An 18,115-nucleotide genomic window follows, 5' to 3' on the forward strand; every position below is an offset into this window, starting at 1 on the left:
CTAGGGTTTTCCATCTGCCTAGCTTCACTCACTAGGACTTTCACCTGGCTTCACTCACCAGGACTTTCACCTAGCTTCACTCACTAGGATTTCCTTCTGCCTAGCTTCACTCACTAGGTCCTTCTCCTCGCTTCACTCACCAGGACTTTCACCTGGCTTCACTCACTAGGATTTCCTTCTGCCTAGCTTCACTCACTAGGACTTCCTTCTGCCTAGCTTCACTCACTAGGACTTTCACCTGGCTTCACTCACTAGGATTTCCTTCTGCCTAGCTTCACTCACTAGGATTTCCTTCTGCCTAGCTTCACTCACTAGGACTTCCTAGTCAAGTATCCGGTCAACCTTGACCTACTTGACTCTTCTTCGATCAATATCTTATTGTCAAACATCTAAACCCAAACCAAGACTCAGCTTGGTTAACCAGGTCAACCTTGACCTGAGGGATTTTGCACCAACACAACTGTCACGGAGAAGATTGTAGGTGACGCGATGGTGAGGAGGCCGCAAGAAGATTCTGCTAACACTCAACAAGAGGTTAGAATGAGCAATGAGGTTGGACTCGGCGTCACCACTCCGATGCTCAAGTTAGCACAAGAAGGGCTAAGAGAAGATGAAAATAGTAGAATAGTAAAGGAGTCTAGATGGTTGTATGTGTGTAACTGCGCTTGCTGGAGTGAGCGATCTTTTAAACAACTATAGTTATACTTTCACATTTTCCACGTGTTTCGAGATATGGACACTTACATTGCCGTTGTTCTTTGGGATAACGACTATGTTACTCATATTTTTCGGGATAAACATTTACGTTGCTCATGCCCTTCAGGAGGTAACATTACGTTGTCTGTATTTGTCGGAGGCAGTGATGCATCAAGCCACATAGAATGCAAATCTTGCATGGGAAAGTCGGGAGACCCAACTGAGGGGGATCGGGTGACCGAGCTATTAAAGTCGGGTGTCAAACTAAGAGAGTCAAATGTTGAACTGAGGCAAAATCGAGTGATTGAACTATTAGAGTCAGGTCCCTGAGTTGAATTAATCGAGCCCCCGAGCTATTAGAGATGCCCCTGAGCTGGATGGGTTGACCACCACTTTAACCTGTATGGCTACTTGAGTATTGATCCAGATTTTTCATATGAGTTTTTATCCCTGTAGCAATCGTTTTTGCCTGAAAAAATATATTTATTTTATTTTTTTATGGGCTCCATTATCCCGACTTTAAATAAGGGAGTCTGATTTTTTTCGGCGCCATTGGAGGAGACGGCAAATAAGCTTTTGCGCAGTAGCCGATCGGATTCTCGCCCTAGCAAGGAAGAGCAATGGCGGCGTCTACGCTTCCTCTGGACGACGATGACGATGTAAGCTTCCTCTTCCTCTTCCTCTTTCTCTTTCTCTCTCTCTATTCCTCTTTCCGACCCTAACTCCAAACCCTAACCCGGCTAGTTCCTTTTCCGCAGGAATTCGATTGGGAGGCTGCCGTTCAGGAGATCGAAAATGCATGCGAGCTCGCCTCCTCGTCAGTATCCATCTCGAACGCGCAAGGTTTTGCTACCCCGGTTGCGATGACAGCTCCGTCTATTTTCCGGCCCGGTGGCGGCAAGGGCAGGCAGTCTACGCTCGATCGATTTATTATGGATTCTGACGCCACAAAGCGTCCTAGGATTGACAGGTCAGGTGTTCAAGCGAAGGAGGTGGAGCAGAATCTCGTAGGCGGAGATGAAGGGATTTCTGTCAAGATCGATATTGAAGCCGCCAAAACCTGGATTTATCCCGGTGAGCTTGCAATGCTGCACGCGTCTTCTATCTCACTCTAAACTTTTTTTTTTTTTTTAAATATGTGTTTATCATTGTCATGATGATTTCAATAAGATTTTTTTTTGCACCTAATAGTACATCGTTCCCGCTCCTCCTCCCTCAGGGATGCCTATTTGAAACTTGTTCGATTTAAATTTCTCAGAGGTACAGTATGAAGGTGCTAACTTTTGGGTGTTGATCCTTGTGCTTCTGTAATGTGAAATGGAACTAATGGCCAGCGATTTGATACATTATTGAAGCAGATGTTTGGGTAAAGTTTGAAACTCATAAGGTCATTATGCTGTATAGTTTTCCTAAAGTCCAGCACTTAGATCGATTATCTCCACATGAGCCAATGCTTTGAAAATGCATTCAATTGACCTCACATGAAGTTTCTTTGCAAATACAGTTAGGAAATGATAAAAGTACCTTAATCATCTGACTGACTAGCTCAGCTTATGTGAAAATGTACATTGCAGAGCCACCTTTTAATTTTTTAATATTTTCTTCTAAATTTTGCTTCACCAATGTTGGCTATCCTATGTATTGTGAGACAGTCATCTTCCTGATTACCTATAAAAAGTAGAAATAGAAGGCTGGAAATATGCTTGCCCATATCAAAGCAGTTAAAAAAAAACTCTCTCTGCCACTGATTAGATCCCCTACATCTTGAGTCATGCATCATACCAAAATCATGTATTTTCTGTAACATCTAATTCTCATTAAGGTGAAAGTTCAGAATGAGTCCTCTTGCTTAGAAGCTCACATGCTAGCCAAAAAACTATTAGATGATGCTGAATATAGTAGTGATCTAATAAGCATCCACACAAAGGAGAGAGAAATGTTATTTTAGCAATTATACCTTTGAAATTGTGTCATACAAATGAAGTGTGTAACAAGTCCTTGGACTATAAGAGTGCTTGAATGTTAGAAACTTGGAATTGCATTTATTTTACTTGAGAATGTTTCTGCCATCAATGGCAGAATAAGTGATCTATCGTGTCTTCTTCTCTCTTCTTCCTTGTCCTAAATTAAGGCATTGCTAGGTTCTTTTTTTCATCATTAATTTTAGTTTGATATAATGTGCATGATTTAAGATGAGAATAGTCATTGCTCTTGATCTCGGGGACATGGTGGCAACGCCACGTCAAAATGTCACGGACGAGTAAGTGTTCAGCTTAGCGATCCTTAGAAGGAGATCGGTCAGATCGGGGGTTGCAATCACATGGAGGACTCGACTCGCTCGGGCCGAGTGCTATTAGGGATCTCAGCCCTGTAGGCCCCGACCATAGAGGTCCCAAAGGTCTCAACCTGCCACAGAGGTCCTGATCTTGGAGGTCTCGACCATAGAGGTCCCAACCTTGGAGGTTTTGGCCATAGAGGTCCAACTCTAAAGGTCTCGGCCAACCACAGAGGTCCAAGCCTTGGAGTCTCAACCTCAGAGGTCTTAGATCTGGAGGTCTCGGCTATCTTGAATAAGTTGATTGAGAGATGACCCCTTACTTGATACAGGCATGCAAAAGAGGCCCAACCTTACCTCAAAGCAAGCCAAGGCCAACTCGAGTTGTGTGTAAGAAATTGTCGCATCATATCCCCAAGAGAATATGTCTCTGTTGTCGATGAACTCGGGATAGGATTTTCTCAGGGGATAAGATCATAGTATCATACCCACTCTGTACTCCTGACTTCACCCTGCTATTCCTTGAAATTGAAGTTGCTAAATTTTTTGGCAACATCATCTCTCTTTCTACTTCTCTCTACATCTTCTCCATCTTTCCAAGTATAATTATTGAAGCTTTATTTTTTTTCTTATTACTCTTCCTCTTCAACAGTTGATGCTGGAAACCTATTCTTACTTTTTTTGCATTACTTTTCCTCTGATGTTGGCGTTGATTTTAAAAGATGGTTTATTCACTCTCTCGCTTCATGTATTCTCTTGGTTGTCGAGTAAATATCAAAATTATATCTAGTCTTTTCTTCTCATCTCTAAAGGAATATGTAACTGTATGTATGGCTCTTTTACATTTACTCATTTACATCATAAGAGTAGATATATCCCACTCTCTTTTTCTCTGTAACTATTCATAATTCTTCTATATTTGAAAAATAAATATTATGTAGTATCTTCAATTTGAGTGGAATAAGGAAGGAAATTAATTGTACTGTTTGGAAGATAAGATGAACAAATATCTTCAGTTTAGAGTGTTGCATCATCATTCTCAGTTGCTGCATCAGTGTCGTGTCTTCATTGTCTTTGTCAAGTGTGCTATTTGGTCCAAGTTTTTATTTGTGGTACTTTTTCTATTTTGTGTAGTGAGTTGATCATCAATCAATATCTATTCATGTTGAGTTAATAATTATATGAATGCTAGAATATATAGGTCTAATCCACATGGGAAGTAGTTTTTAGTTATTATGTTGGACTCCTATCTATATGGTTGTGATTTCTCTTTTTCTATTAGAATAAGAATAATGCAATTCTATCTATCTCAACTAGGAACATTGCACAATCCACATTTCTGCATACCATCACTTTGCAGTTCATTTAGCTTTACCTGAGCACTTTCAAAAAGGGAAGATAAAAGGGTGCATTATTTCTTATCACACTAATTCTTATCTTTTATTTTGCTTAAATTGTGTTGTTTAATGCAGTAAATGTGCCTCTACGTGATTACCAGCTTTCTATTACAAGGATTGCTCTATTTTCAAACACATTAGTAGTATTGCCAACAGGGCTTGGTAAAACTCTCATTGCTGCTGTTGTGATGTATAACTACTTCAGATGGTTTCCTGAAGGTACTATCTTTTGTGGCACAACATGCCTGATTGATCATAAAAAAATTCCCCAGTTTGATGCACTATAGTGTTTACATAAAATATTTAATCAGTTTTTTGAGATAACCTATGTAATTTTTGACAATGAAGGTAGTTTTATGTTGGCTGTGTATATAGAAATAATTGCCCTTTTAATTGCACTTACAATATCAGCATACAACTGTACATCAATTCTGATATCTAATTGATTTTGCATACTACTAAACTCTTTTTGTTTGATTTCTCTTCCTTGAGGGTTAGCCTTTGTTTGAATTATGCATTCAATTGATTTGCTGACTGCCAACCTTGAATTTAGTATATTCTGTTGTGCTACAGCTACTTCATTTGGTTTATGTAATTTTTTCACTCCTTTTCTTTCATTTGTTTGTACTTAAAAAATGAAGTTATTTTGTATTCTATTTCTTTCTTGCATTTTAATATTTTTCTTTATCATTTTTGTTATATCTTTATTTTATTTATTTGTTTTAGGAAAAATCGTATTTACTGCCCCTTCACGACCTCTTGTTATGCAACAGATTGAAGCTTGCCATAATATTGTTGGGATACCACAGGTATTATCATTATTTATTGATTTTTAAGTTTCCTTTATCGTGTAATCATCTTTTCAATCCTGTTACTATGCTTTATTTAAAATTTATGTGTTTGTGAGAACATTATTCTCAAACTGATTGCAGGAATGGACAATTGATATGACAGGTCAGGTGAACCCTGCTAAACGAGCAAATTTATGGAAAATCAAGAGAGTATTCTTTGTCACCCCGCAAGTGCTTGAAAAAGACATTCAATCAGGTTGGTGGATTCTTTTGTGATGATAGCCATTATCATAAACAGGCTGGATAAGTAAATAGCCAAAAATAGTTTACCTGTTATTGTGCCGTGCTGCCGTAGAATATTTGTTATGTGGCCATTAGACGTGCATAAGGCTTGGTATGCTATACTTATGCACAATTTTTTCGCTTGCATTAAAATTATCTGCCAATCCATCATTGAGTTCTAATTCTTGCTACAGGTTTGTGCCTATCATTTAAATTATACATGTGTGGCTCACAAATTAGCATCAATTTTCTTAGACTTTATTGGTCAATATAAAATATTTGGGTATCCAGTGGATACAAATATTGACCTTGTCATTGTCTAGAAGAGAGAATTGTGTTAAGATTAAATTCAATTTTGACAATAAATTTTTTAATCAGATTGATGGATTAAGCTATTGAAGCTGGCTTAGGGTTGTAATGGAGTTGTTCTAAGTCCTTTGTTTTATTATGGTTGTACTAATCTGCATAGCTAACTAGAAATTCTTAAAATTCATGAAAAATTGACCGTACAATTTGCTGCTATTGCTTTACTTCACTTTAGGTAGGAAGGGTTAACTCTCTCATTGAAGGTTGATTTGGGATCATGTAGGATTTAAAAGAAATGAGATAAGTTTAAATTTGTATGGAACTTTGATGAACCATATGCAAATGTAATGTAATTTATGATTGCAAGATATAGGTGCTATTTTTTTTTAATAAAGGAGGCTTATAGGCTGGCTTGTCTGAGTAGTTTCTCGCTGAAAATGCTCATCCACATTCATTTTCTCTATATTTTATATTTGCAGAATTCACTGTTATCAATTTAAACTTTAAAGATGTAAAACATTTTTTCTTTGCTCAAACCCTAACTGAGGAGTGCTCGATTAATTGTCGGCACTGTAGTTCAGGTGTCCATTGCTGTTTTACTAGTGGTTTGCATAGACTTTTAGCAATTGTTACTAGATCTTTGCAACCAATATTATCACTTTTATCACAGGCAACATTTAGTGTTCTCTGATCTTTTATCTTTTATGTTTGTTAGGCAAATGTTTGGTGAAACAACTTGTTTGTTTGGTGATTGATGAAGCTCACCGGGCTTTGGGAAACTATTCATACTGTGTAGCAGTTCGTGAGGTGTTAAACTTTTTTCCAGTTATCATTTGAATTTAATGTTTCATGATCGCTTGTTACACATCCATAATCCATTTATTATTAGAAATTAGAATATCTATCTCTATTCTGAATTCTTATAAAATCCTTTTTTCTTGATGTATGAGAAAGAAAGGCTAGCATGTTTGAGCTTTAACCATTCTTTCTGCATCCTGAACCTTTTTATCTTCATCTATTCAGTTGATGACAGTTCCTGTGCAGTTAAGAATTCTAGCATTGACAGCAACACCTGGATGTAAGTATTGAATTGTTAAAACTTCAAAATGCACATATTTTCATTATCTTAATCTTGTTGCTCAGCAAAACAGCCGACTATCCAAAATGTCATCGATAACTTACATATTTCTGCTATGGAATACCGTAAAGAGAGTGACCATGATGTAAGCCCATATGTGCATAACAGGAAACTTGAATTAATAAAGGTAAGTACAAAATTTCTATGTAGTTTGTTGTTTGTTCATTATTTTTTTTCATTAGTTTTGAGTGTAAATATATTGTGTACACAATACTTTTGCTTTTGCTAATATTATTATATTATCATTTTGGTGAAGCCTTATAGCTCATATTTACTATGAACATTGATGTCCTGTTTGAAGCTTTAAGCTGTCTTTTTACGTGTCTCATGCATCCTCCAACAAAAGGGCATGTATTGAATTTGTTTTTCCTTTTTTTGTGCATTTACGACTAAAAGGACATAATATTTTTCATTTATGACAAACTTTGTTTAGATGCCTGTACTCATAACACCTTGACTTGGATAAACAATTATGTAGAGAGATTTCTGACGATCACTAAGAGCGACGATAAATGGGCGGGGCACAATTTATGGAAGAAACTTGTCAGTAGAAAGATTGCATGCAGATGACATTGGGCTCAAGAGAGAAAGGAATTAATTTCTTGAATTAAGTAAATAGTTGTGCATTCTGAAGTTTTGGATAAATTCACCAATTTATGTAAAACATGGTTTATCAGTCTATGAGGATTAATTTCTATCTTTTCTTGGAATAAAGACAGGCATTTTATAAAATTCTAATCATTTTGACATAAAACCTTACATTTTGTAGACTTTCAAATCACATACATGTCTATGTATCTTGTTTCTTTAGTTGTTAAATTGTTATATACCACTAAAAATGAAATCTATCACTAAATGGCCAGGGATGCTATTAAAATATTGAATTTAATAACATTTGCTAATGCACATATGTGGCTAAGCAGGTTCCAATGAGCGAGGATGCAAGTGCAATCAATAATTTGCTATTGAAAGTTATACAGCCATATTTTGCCTGGCTCTCTACCATTGGCGTGATGATGCTAAGTGTAGATGTTTCAAAAGTATGTAGTTACCTTTATGCTTGAACTTGCAAAGTAAACACATGTTTCACATGTATTTATTAATAAGTGAAGCCATTTTTCATTGTAGTGCCCGTGTTTCAAAATGGTAAAGTTTCTCAATCTATTCTGTTACACATTCAATTTCGTAGTTTGGATCAAATATTAAGTGATGTCATATTAAAATGATAGTAGCATACTTGACTTCTAAATTTAACCAAGGAACTGAGGAGTTTGATGATTCTTATTAATTGTTATTTCTATTTAGCTTGATGTTAATGGGGAAAAAAAGTTGATATAAAAAACCTTGTTCTTTTAATGAAAGTTAGTAAAATCTTGCACCATGGAAATTGGTAAATTTCAATTATTTTCATTCAATAATTTGGAGTGACTCGTCTTTACTCAGAAAATGTCAATGTCTAGATAGTAATGGTGGGCTAAAAAGGGTTATGCAAAGTTGTAAATTGTAATGGGTTTAATGTCAAACTCATCAAGATGCAAAGTGTGGCTGAAAGCCTGAAACACAATCGGTACTTACTTGGATTTTAGGATAGAGCTAAAAGCCCAATTTTAGTCTGACAATATATTGTTTGTTGGAGATGTAACTGCTTGAATACAACTCTTAGATTCTGTTTATGTGAATAACTTCTATGACAATGTTGTCCTCTGAATCCATGAGCAGCATAATAACTTAAAACATTGTAAGTTTATGATCCTAGAGTGCATGCTATGCCAGAATGGCATGAAAGTTCAAATCACTGCAGTCTTGGACAGAAAAATTGATACATCATGTGAGGCACTTTTCCACAACTATGTGTATATTGCCGTATTCCTAAGGTCTCATACTTTCTTCTTGGAAACTTTCCAATAGGTAATCAAGATCTCTTGTTGCTTCAAAGTACTTGCACCAAAGAGAAAGTAGTTCTGAATGCTAATAAGCTAAAGCATGGCAGATAAATCTATTTCTGTGTGCCATGAGCTATGATGAGGAAGGTAGAAGACTAGAAGTGAATGACTTAGCATAGAGCCTGTAGGGTCTGAACCTCACCCATATCTTTATATCATTCATGGATTAGAGGAGTAAGATCTTCAATGGACTCAGTTTAGTATGAATTGAATTCTGATTATTTCTCAGGCATATTTAATATGCTCCAGGGATTTGAAACAATGGTTAGTTGTAATACAAATTTACTCCTGTTTTTTCTGGTGTTATGCTATTTATAATTTAATTACTTGACAGTTCCTCCGTTGGTAATTTTGTCTCTTTTTTGTTTATATTCTTTAATTCACAAGTTTTTGCTTATTTCCAGTTGAGTCCTTGTGTATTACTTAATTTAAGGGATAAATTTCGTCAAGCACCACCAACAAGCCTTCCTCCCAGCAGATATGGAGAAGTAGAAGGATGCTTTGGAGTTATGATTACACTTTGCTACATAGTCAAGTTGCTTTCAAGCCATGGTATAAAACCAGCTTATGATATGCTTGAAGAAAAACTGAAGCAAGTGTACGTGCATATATCCCTCTTTTTCATAATTTAACTTGGTTAACTAAGTGCCACATTTTCATCTTTGAACTTGCAGTACTTTTGAGTCAGTAATTTGATTAAATCAATCTAGTTTGTCTTTCTCTTTGAACTATTGTTCTTTTAATTTCCTTAAACTGTGTAAAGTTTGTGTATTCTATTATCCCATCTTATTTTATGTTTTTCTTCTTCATATATTAGTGTTTTGTGCTTCAGAGAGTATGCGAGGTTATTCAACTCCTAATAAGGTGTATGCATAGGTGGCTTTTTAAAAACAGTGAGCTGGTTGCATGAAGTGTTCTAACCAACTCTATGACTATAATATACCCTAATCCTTCTATCTCCTAATTATTCACTTGAATTTAAAAGAACTTTCAGTTGACACTCACTTGCCAATTACCAGAGGGCTTCGTGGTCAAATTACTTCAGTTTTTTTTTCCTCACTAAACGAGGATATTAAAATGAAAATGCAAAGTGAGAAAGGTGAAATTTTGCTCCCTCTCCCTTCTTGAAGAGTGTTCTGGAGTTCACCAAAAAAAAAAAGCTATTCTCAAAATATATATTTCATACTTATAGTCTGCACTCTGAAGTTGGACTTGGGACTTAACTAGAGCCTCACCAATCATCACATAAGTCTTGTTACAATCATATTTGAGGTCAAAGCCACATCCTTTTGAACTTTAATTGTTAACTGTATTAGAGCCAGAGGTTTCTGTAGCATTCTCTTCTGTGGTTGTGAATTGTCCATTCCTCTAAATTTGCTGCCTCTTTTTTGTTCGATAGATATTCTTTATCCGTTGATTTCTTGTTTGCTAATTTCCACTGAGTGACATTGGCAGATCATTTGGTCGAATGATGTCCAGAAATGAAAACATTTCCAAAGTGATGCATTTGATGCAGCGGAGCTTGTCTCATGGTGCACCAAATCCAAAGTTAATGAAAATGACAGAGATTTTGATGGATCATTTCAGTATGTATCTTAGTAGCCCAAGTTTTGATGACTGCTATTGTATGGTTATTTTCCTTTTTCACACACTAATTTGATTTGCTAAGAATTCCCCTTGTCCACTATCATGTTAGTGTAGTCCTCTCTACTATATATTCTCTATGGATTTTGTATGGGTAAGATATCCATGACATCTGAAAATATGTTATATATTAATTTATCTCCAGTAACCTTATCTCGTCGCTTGTTTGATAGAGGGTAATTACTCAAGGGATCTTTGCACCAGACTAGAGTTGACACTTATTACAATGCAGCTGCTTGATGAAGTTTTTTTCTTTTCTTTTATCTTTTATCTTTTTTGTTTTTGTTTTTTTACATTCTGATCACTAGAATTGGGAAGGTCTAGCAAAATGACAACTTTTTCCTCTTACAGGGGAGACAATTTAAATTTGTTTCATCTCATATTTTTCCAGATTCATTTGTAATCAAATTTCAATTTTCTATCTGATCGCAGAGAAAAATGATCCAAAAAATTCAAGAGTGATCATCTTCTCAAATTTCAGAGGGAGTGTCAAGTAAGGAAAATCTTCCATTGATTTGATGTTTATTGATTATCTCATGCTGCCATACAACAACATTTCATTGTGTTTGCTTATGAAAAAAAACAACTTTTATCTTTAAGCAAATCCAGTGACATGTAATATGAAGAATTTTACAAAAAGCATTCAAAATGTCTTAGTCTGAGATAATGTTTATTGGTTGCATACATTTATCTTTTGGGTGTTCTTTCACTATCAAGTATAATGATACAAGCTTGATCTTGTTGATGTTCCAGGGATATAATGAACTGTTTATCCAATCTTGGTGACCTTGTTAGGGCTACTGAGTTTGTCGGTCAAAACTCAGGTTTGTTGTCCTTTGCTGTAACCTATTGTGTTTATGTGATCAGTTCTATCTTGTTCGAGGAGAACATTTTTCTGAATGTAGGCACCTTTTTCTTTATCAAAATAATGCTTATCTTGAGTGGTTAAGTGAGAAGGAAGAAGTAAACCTTCTTGCTAGAACATTCTGATCTTTATCACCCTTTGTTCTCATTGATTATCAATTGCCTTTTTCACGTGATGAGGGGATTCTACTACATTTTTTTTTTTGTATCAAATTCTGCTTTGTGAATGATCACAACGTCCGTAACATTTTTTTTTACTATATTTGAGAGATCCACAATCATTGGGGTAATTCAAAGATGAACACTGTACTCGTAGTCTTTAGAGTGTTTGTTGAGAAATTGTTCCATTTTAATATTATCAATCATGTATGTATTTTGTTCAGCTTATTATGGACGTTCCACATTAGTCCCACACCAAATTTGAGTGCTAGCATTTTGGTGGTACAAAAAGGACAGATTTTATGAATTCTATTTCTGATAGAGAAAATACCTTCCATTGCAATTATTACCTTTCTCATTGAGTTCTCATGTGAATGGGCCTTGGAAGTTTCAGAGCATTGCTAAGAATCTTGAGTTAATAATTTGCAATATGTTGAGGCATAACTATTTGTTGGACAGCTTCTCAAACAAGAAACATTTATCTAGAGAATATGTTCAGAATGGAGGCCTAGAAGCAATAATGATGTCTCAAATTATCTCCAGTACAGAAGCCAGTTGCTTGGTCTTGTTGGCATCTGTAAACCCTAATTAAAAATTTATGTCCTAAATAGACTAACAACACTGACATCTTCCATCTCAGAGATAAGCTTAGTGAGGAGGGTATTCAAAACTTTGTTAGCTTATGAATTTTGAAATTCTATAAAACTCATTGGCTGCTGGCTTCTTTTCTATTTCCCAAATTCAGATTTATATGCTTCACTGAATAACTTGGTCTGGAATCAATCTGCTTGTTCTTCAATTGTTTCCTTTAGATTTGGTGTTCATGCAATCACTTAATTACTGCAGATAAAACACTAAAAGGACAATCTCAAAAAATCCAACAAGCAGTTTTACAGGCAGGTACTAATTAGAATCCATTACAATTCTAAAGCACAATAATAGCTAGTTAATGTTTGCCAAAAATGTACCTCAGAAATTTCGAAGCGGGGGATACAATGCAATTGTTGCAACATCAATAGGCGAAGAAGGTTTAGATATTATGGAAGTTGATCTTGTTATATGCTTTGATGCAAATATTTCACCATTGAGAATGATCCAGCGCATGGGAAGAACTGGAAGAAAGCATGATGGAAGAGTGGATATCCTTTTTCTCTTTTGATTCTCCAGCTCCTAATGTCACTTCCGAGGGAAAGATTTGTTTTCATTTCCTAATTTCATAATCTTTCACATTCTTATTCAAATATGTATTTTTCTTGAATGATTCCCTTGACGCCATCACTAGTTCTAGCTTGTGAAGGACCTGAGCTCAAGGGATACTTGAGTAAACAGTCTAGTGGAATTGCGGTTAGGAAGCATATGCATAATGGTGGAATTAACAGCTTCAACTTCCATTCTAGCCCTAGAATGGTGAGATGTGAAATAGTGATGGTATATAATTTGCTTAAAATTACATTTTCCATGTATTATTGAGTTCAAAGAATCCTTATTATCCATAGGTTCCACATATTTATAAGCCCGAGGTGGAATTTGTTGAATTGACAATACAACAATTTATCCCCCGAGGGAAGACATTCAAAGAAGATGCCTCAAATTCATCCCCCCTTCTGAACAGCATATCAAAAGAAGAGAATTCTCTGATTGCTAGATATTTTGGTTCTTCTGGAATTAATACATGGAAACCATCTCTGATTGCCTTCCCTGGCTTCCAGTGTTTTCCATCTAGAATACATACAGTAAGACACTCATTCAAGACAACTGCGATGCTCATTGATACTATGCAAAATCTAGGAGAACTATCATTTACCAAATCCAAGAAAGATTTGGTCATTGAGGTATCACTACTTTTTCCCTTGTGCTTGTTCATTGAATGATTTTCTGAAAATTGTAAAAAAAATTTTATCTATATTCAGGACTCAATAAAAAATCATTCTGATCCTGGTATACTCACTAAACCGAAAGCTATGCAAGGTATCCTCTAAAGATTAAACTACTGCTTATTTGCATTCTGACATAATATTCATATTGGTTTTACCTGAGGATATAAGAGAAGTTGATTGATGCTTTGTTGCACTTATATATGTTTTAGAATGTGAGTAAATATTGTAGAGTACTTGTGGTTGTGGGCCTCGTGGCATTCAATGCCATTGATTTATCAGTGGGGAACTATTGTTTTGCTGTAGGTAAAGAAGCAATTGATGTGTGGTTGTGCTCTGCAAGGATTTGTCTATGATTAAACTGCTACTTTAGCCAAACTAATGTAGCCGCACTATCACAATGGTCTATGCTAATGGTTTAGTATTGTTTCAGTGACTGTTTTAATCTGGATTCTTTAATATTTATAACTTGAAACTTACTCATAGCATGGCATAAAAAAGTTAGATTTTTTCTACAAGATTTGGTTCTTTGATAGATAATTGTATTGTGTTGTAAAAATACTAGGATGATTCACTCCATTTGCAGATTCCGCTAAAGATTGTAGTGATGATAATATTGGCATCTCAAAAAAATTGCTCCTTGGTGGGATTTGTGATGTAGAACCACCAAGTTGTGAAACTCCTCGACGAAAAGACTTGCATGGTGTCACCATCTGTAGACCTCATAATTACCTTTTTGGGGGAAATTTCATATCAGTAAATGCTTTAGGTGGTGTTTCTGTACCCTATGTGCCTTCCCTTCCGCTTGTTCACTCTGTAATTTCAGATATTCTTCAAAGCGGAAGCAAGAAAGACTTAGTTTCAGATAATATTGATGATGCATCTGAGATTATCACAAAAAAGAATGAAGCTACAGCAACAATGCTACATGATTCTTTATGTTTAAAAAATGCTTTAGAACTAGCAGATGCCACTAAGTGCTCATCTGATCGAATTAATCCAGGACCTTGTTCACCTAATGACGGTTTACAAGAAGAATATGAGCAAATGGAATTAGTATTTCAGACACCAGTTCATGCACAATGTGCTAAACTTACAGAAGGAGGTGTTGCTGAGACACCCGGTGACAGTGTCAAAGAATGTATCTCTTTAATGGTGGGCGAGTCTAGCAAAAACCCAAGTCCTATGGAGCTTAGCCCTAGACTTACTCATTTTATTGAGGAAGGCATTGTTCCCGAGTCACCTATTGCTAAATGTAAAGCGGATAATTCTTTTCATGCTAGCAAGATACCAGAAGATGAGCTAGTTGACATGCTTCAGAAGAAAGTCTGGGATCACATGGAATCATTTTCAACAATGTCTCACAATGTATTTCAACGAGACCCACATGAATTCACTTCTAATTCTACTAATGTCGCCAATCCTATAGGTAAAACAGAATCACACAATATCAAAGAAACTGATATTAACAGCAAAAGGAAAGCATCAGCTTCCCCTTTGACAGCAGAGCAAAGTCCTATGGCTAATCAATTAACTAACAGCTCTACAGATGATCGGCAAATGAGCTCTGGGGCAAACTCAGTTACTCAAGCACCTAAGTATAGAAGGTTGTGCAAGTATGGTGACAAAATCAAGAAGTTATCTTGCCAAAATTTGGCTGACAAATACAATTGTTCTGTTTCAAAGGACACTGGACTTACTACATTGACTAAATCAAAGTTGGTCAACTGTCACAAAGGTAATATGGCCTATCAGTATACAAGCATTATTTCCATCTTTCACCTGTTGTTGTCATTTATTTTCTCTTTTTGCCAATTTGACGTACACAGAAGGCATAAACATACAAGTATTGAATTTGAATTTAATTTTCATTAATTTCTCGTTATTTTGCATGTAGGTAGAAAAAATAAGTCAAAAAGATGCCCTGGCAACTTCATTGAAGAGGAAGCTGAGTAAGATTTTTGATGCTCTTTATGTGCTCCGTTTTACAAATTAATAACTGTTTTTTTCTATACTGCTAGTGCACTGTAACAGATTTTTTTATTGCACTATAATTGGTCTGTAACAATGAACTGTCTTTTCAATTCGTGGACCCAGGGTATCTGAGGATGCACAAGTTTCTGAAGATGAGGTAGATGATGAACAAAATGAAAAATATGAAGACAGCTTCATAGATGACAGGATAAATCCCACTGAAGAGAACACTCAGGCAGAAAATGGAGGTGACATGGTCACCTTTTATAGGTAAATAAAAATATCCTTTTCCCTATTTAATACAAAGCTTCTTCTCCTTCCTGTTAAACATTTTTCACATTAGCTTTAGTGAGAAGATCATTATAGTTATATGTTTGGCCAACTAATTAACCATTTCGTGCTGAATTTGTAAGATTAAGGTTCTAGTCTGTGGATTTTTAAGTGATATAGTTGGTGAAATTAAACCAAAAATTATGTGCTCTACCTACAGAGTGATTGTTAGGAAACCTTGGCTCTGGATGGGACCTGGGCTTTCACCAGTTGTTTTCCTCATGACTTTCTTGAAGTTATGGCAACTTTACAATATGCATTTCCTTTTCTATAAACTGGGACAGATACTAGTGGTTTTGGGTTACTTTGCATTGTTATTCCAACCTCACAATATAAGGTTGGAGATTATTTATATATTTAGCTTGTAAATAGGCTAAATGTGGGTACTAAATGCCTCATAAATATATTATACTTGGTTATATGGCTTTCATATGAGAATCACATCAGTGTTCCTTTACTAATAATTTCAACATCAACAAATCCGTTTAGTCAAACTACTTGAGGTTGGCTGCATAGATACTCTCTACTTTGAACTTTTATGCAATACCAGTTCTTCTAAATTTCAGTAGATGTCCTTGTGCTAGTGTCATGTTAGCAAAATATCCCATGACCTTCTTTCTAATTGTAACAATCATAGGGATATTTTGGTTTTATCAATAGTAATTTTTACTACCTTTTATTCTTGTATGGTTTCTAACACAAGTATCTTGTTTGCAGGCGTTCTCTTCTGACCCAATCACCCATGGAGATTGTACCTAAATGTTTGGTTGACTCAGTTTCCTCTATAGCTAGTAAAAGTCGAAGCTATTCTTCGGAGGGAATTTATATGTCCCTTCAGACTCCCCAAAATGGCCTACAATCTTTAAATGTTTCTGGTGGTGTACATTCTGCAACCTGCCATGCAGGTTCTAAGCAGGGTAATCTGGTAACAAGTCGCAGTGAACAGAGTTGCATGCTGAGAGAGACCTCAAGCAGACTGGAAGACAGAAAAAAGAAATTAACTTTCCAGAACGCTTGTTCAATACCAACAGAAAGCTTCCAACAAGATATTTCACATTTAGAGCTCTCTGCCGTGGACTTTACACATAACCAAGTTGGCAGTGACCTTTTCTGTGATGACGAGTTTTATCAGAGTATTGATCTTGATGCTATCGAGGCACAAGCTACCGAGCTCTTAAAAAACAAGTCTAGACTACCGGAAGATGCAACACCAGCATTGAGCCTCAACACTCCTTCAGAAATCAATGAAGTTCCCCATGTGAATCAATTCAGTCATCCTTCATTTGACTTAGGATTGTAGTTGTCTATGTTTTTGCCTTTTCAGATTGGATGGTCGTTTGCACACATCCCTCTGGGCGCTGCACAGTTCTTAGTTCTAATTTCAAAAGTTTATGCGGCTGGGACTTGATTCAGGAACAGAAGTATCATCCAGGATGGAAAAATGCCTTACTGGCAATCAAGTTGCCTTTTGACTGCCGAGCTTTAAAAGACAGCAACCAACTCTCATCCGTGAATGCAGCAGTGGTGTTGGTTGCGCGCAACTACAGCCATTGAGTAATTGGGGAAATCAACATGTAATGTACAGCTTATGCCCAGAAAAAAAGAAAAAGCAGGTGAAATAGAATATTTTGTATATGCATGCGCCAATGGCTACTGGGAAAAAAAAAGGGTTTAGTATGCTGTACTTACTGCTTAAATTATACATCCTGTGGAATCTTGGGATTAGCCTGTGACGAATCAACATGTGGTTGGATCGCCAAATCCTTCCATTGGACATATAAATTGTTAAACGTTTTTGAAGAGTAGGGATAAGGTAAGGTAGCATAAATGTAGTCAAATGATCTGTGTAATAGCGTCATGTCTTGAGATGCAATAAACTTGAGTGGGATGGAGATCGGAACATATCCATTATGAGCGGTGCAAATTAAACTGCCTGTTTGTTGTTTGATGAAGAATTCGAAAGAAACTTGAAATTTTTTCAGTTTTTAGATTTCAGAAGATAAAATTAAAAATAAAAAAGAAAAATGTTTCATAGTTAATTACCGTTCAATAAATTTAAATGTAAATATTCATTTTACAATTTTTCATTTTTATATATTTTAAAAAATCTAAACTGAATATAATAGGTTTTTATAAATTTACAAAATTCTTTTAATAGTTTTTAAAAAACATTTATTTCTTTCTAGACACCGCCCACAATAATAATACAGCTTTATCCATTTTTGTTACTTTACTATAAATTCAAATAAACGATCACTGAAAACAAAAATCACAAATTAATATTAAATTTTGTACAACAAGAGCCTGAAACCAAAAAGACCTTAACTTTGGAATCGAATTAACCACGATTCACAAAGATCAGATTTTCTATCCTAAGATTCTCATGTCCCCGTGAGCCTTTATCGATCGGATGAGCATAACATCATTGAAATGTGATCTAAC

The 18,115-nt window shown here is 35.7% G+C and overlaps 1 protein-coding gene across 2 annotated transcripts; it reads left to right on the top strand.

The window, feature by feature from the left end:
• The first annotated feature begins 1,241 nt into the window (after window positions 1–1,241).
• Window positions 1,242–17,366, top strand: LOC122014928 (DEAD-box ATP-dependent RNA helicase FANCM-like). 2 transcript variants are annotated; one of them, XM_042571456.1, is made up of 22 exons: window positions 1,242–1,355; window positions 1,455–1,770; window positions 4,444–4,587; window positions 5,095–5,177; window positions 5,301–5,415; window positions 6,463–6,554; window positions 6,771–6,825; window positions 6,891–7,012; window positions 7,809–7,925; window positions 9,233–9,426; window positions 10,284–10,414; window positions 10,905–10,965; window positions 11,226–11,296; window positions 12,342–12,391; window positions 12,469–12,634; window positions 12,775–12,902; window positions 12,992–13,327; window positions 13,406–13,463; window positions 13,956–15,107; window positions 15,267–15,321; window positions 15,467–15,613; window positions 16,391–17,366. In XM_042571456.1, exons 1-22 carry the CDS (start codon window positions 1,317–1,319, stop codon window positions 16,971–16,973), a joined length of 4,215 nt encoding a protein of 1,404 aa, XP_042427390.1. In that variant the 5' UTR covers window positions 1,242–1,316; the 3' UTR covers window positions 16,974–17,366. The 2 variants fall into 2 exon arrangements, with proteins under 2 accessions (XP_042427390.1, XP_042427391.1); XM_042571457.1 differs by lacking the exons at window positions 1,242–1,355; window positions 1,455–1,770 and adding an exon at window positions 1,974–2,062.
• The last annotated feature ends 749 nt before the right edge of the window (window positions 17,367–18,115 follow it).

Source organism: Zingiber officinale, chromosome 8B (assembly GCF_018446385.1).
Source record: "Zingiber officinale cultivar Zhangliang chromosome 8B, Zo_v1.1, whole genome shotgun sequence".
NCBI lineage: Eukaryota > Viridiplantae > Streptophyta > Magnoliopsida > Zingiberales > Zingiberaceae > Zingiber > Zingiber officinale.

Coding starts and splice junctions, on each gene's coding strand:
- LOC122014928 (XM_042571456.1), top strand. CDS start 1,317: ATGGCGGCGTCTACGCTTCCTCTGGACGACGATGACGAT. Junction 1,771..4,443: donor CAAAACCTGGATTTATCCCG/GTGAGCTTGCAA, acceptor TGTTTAATGCAG/TAAATGTGCCTCTACGTGAT. Junction 15,322..15,466: donor TTCATTGAAGAGGAAGCTGA/GTAAGATTTTTG, acceptor TCGTGGACCCAG/GGTATCTGAGGATGCACAAG.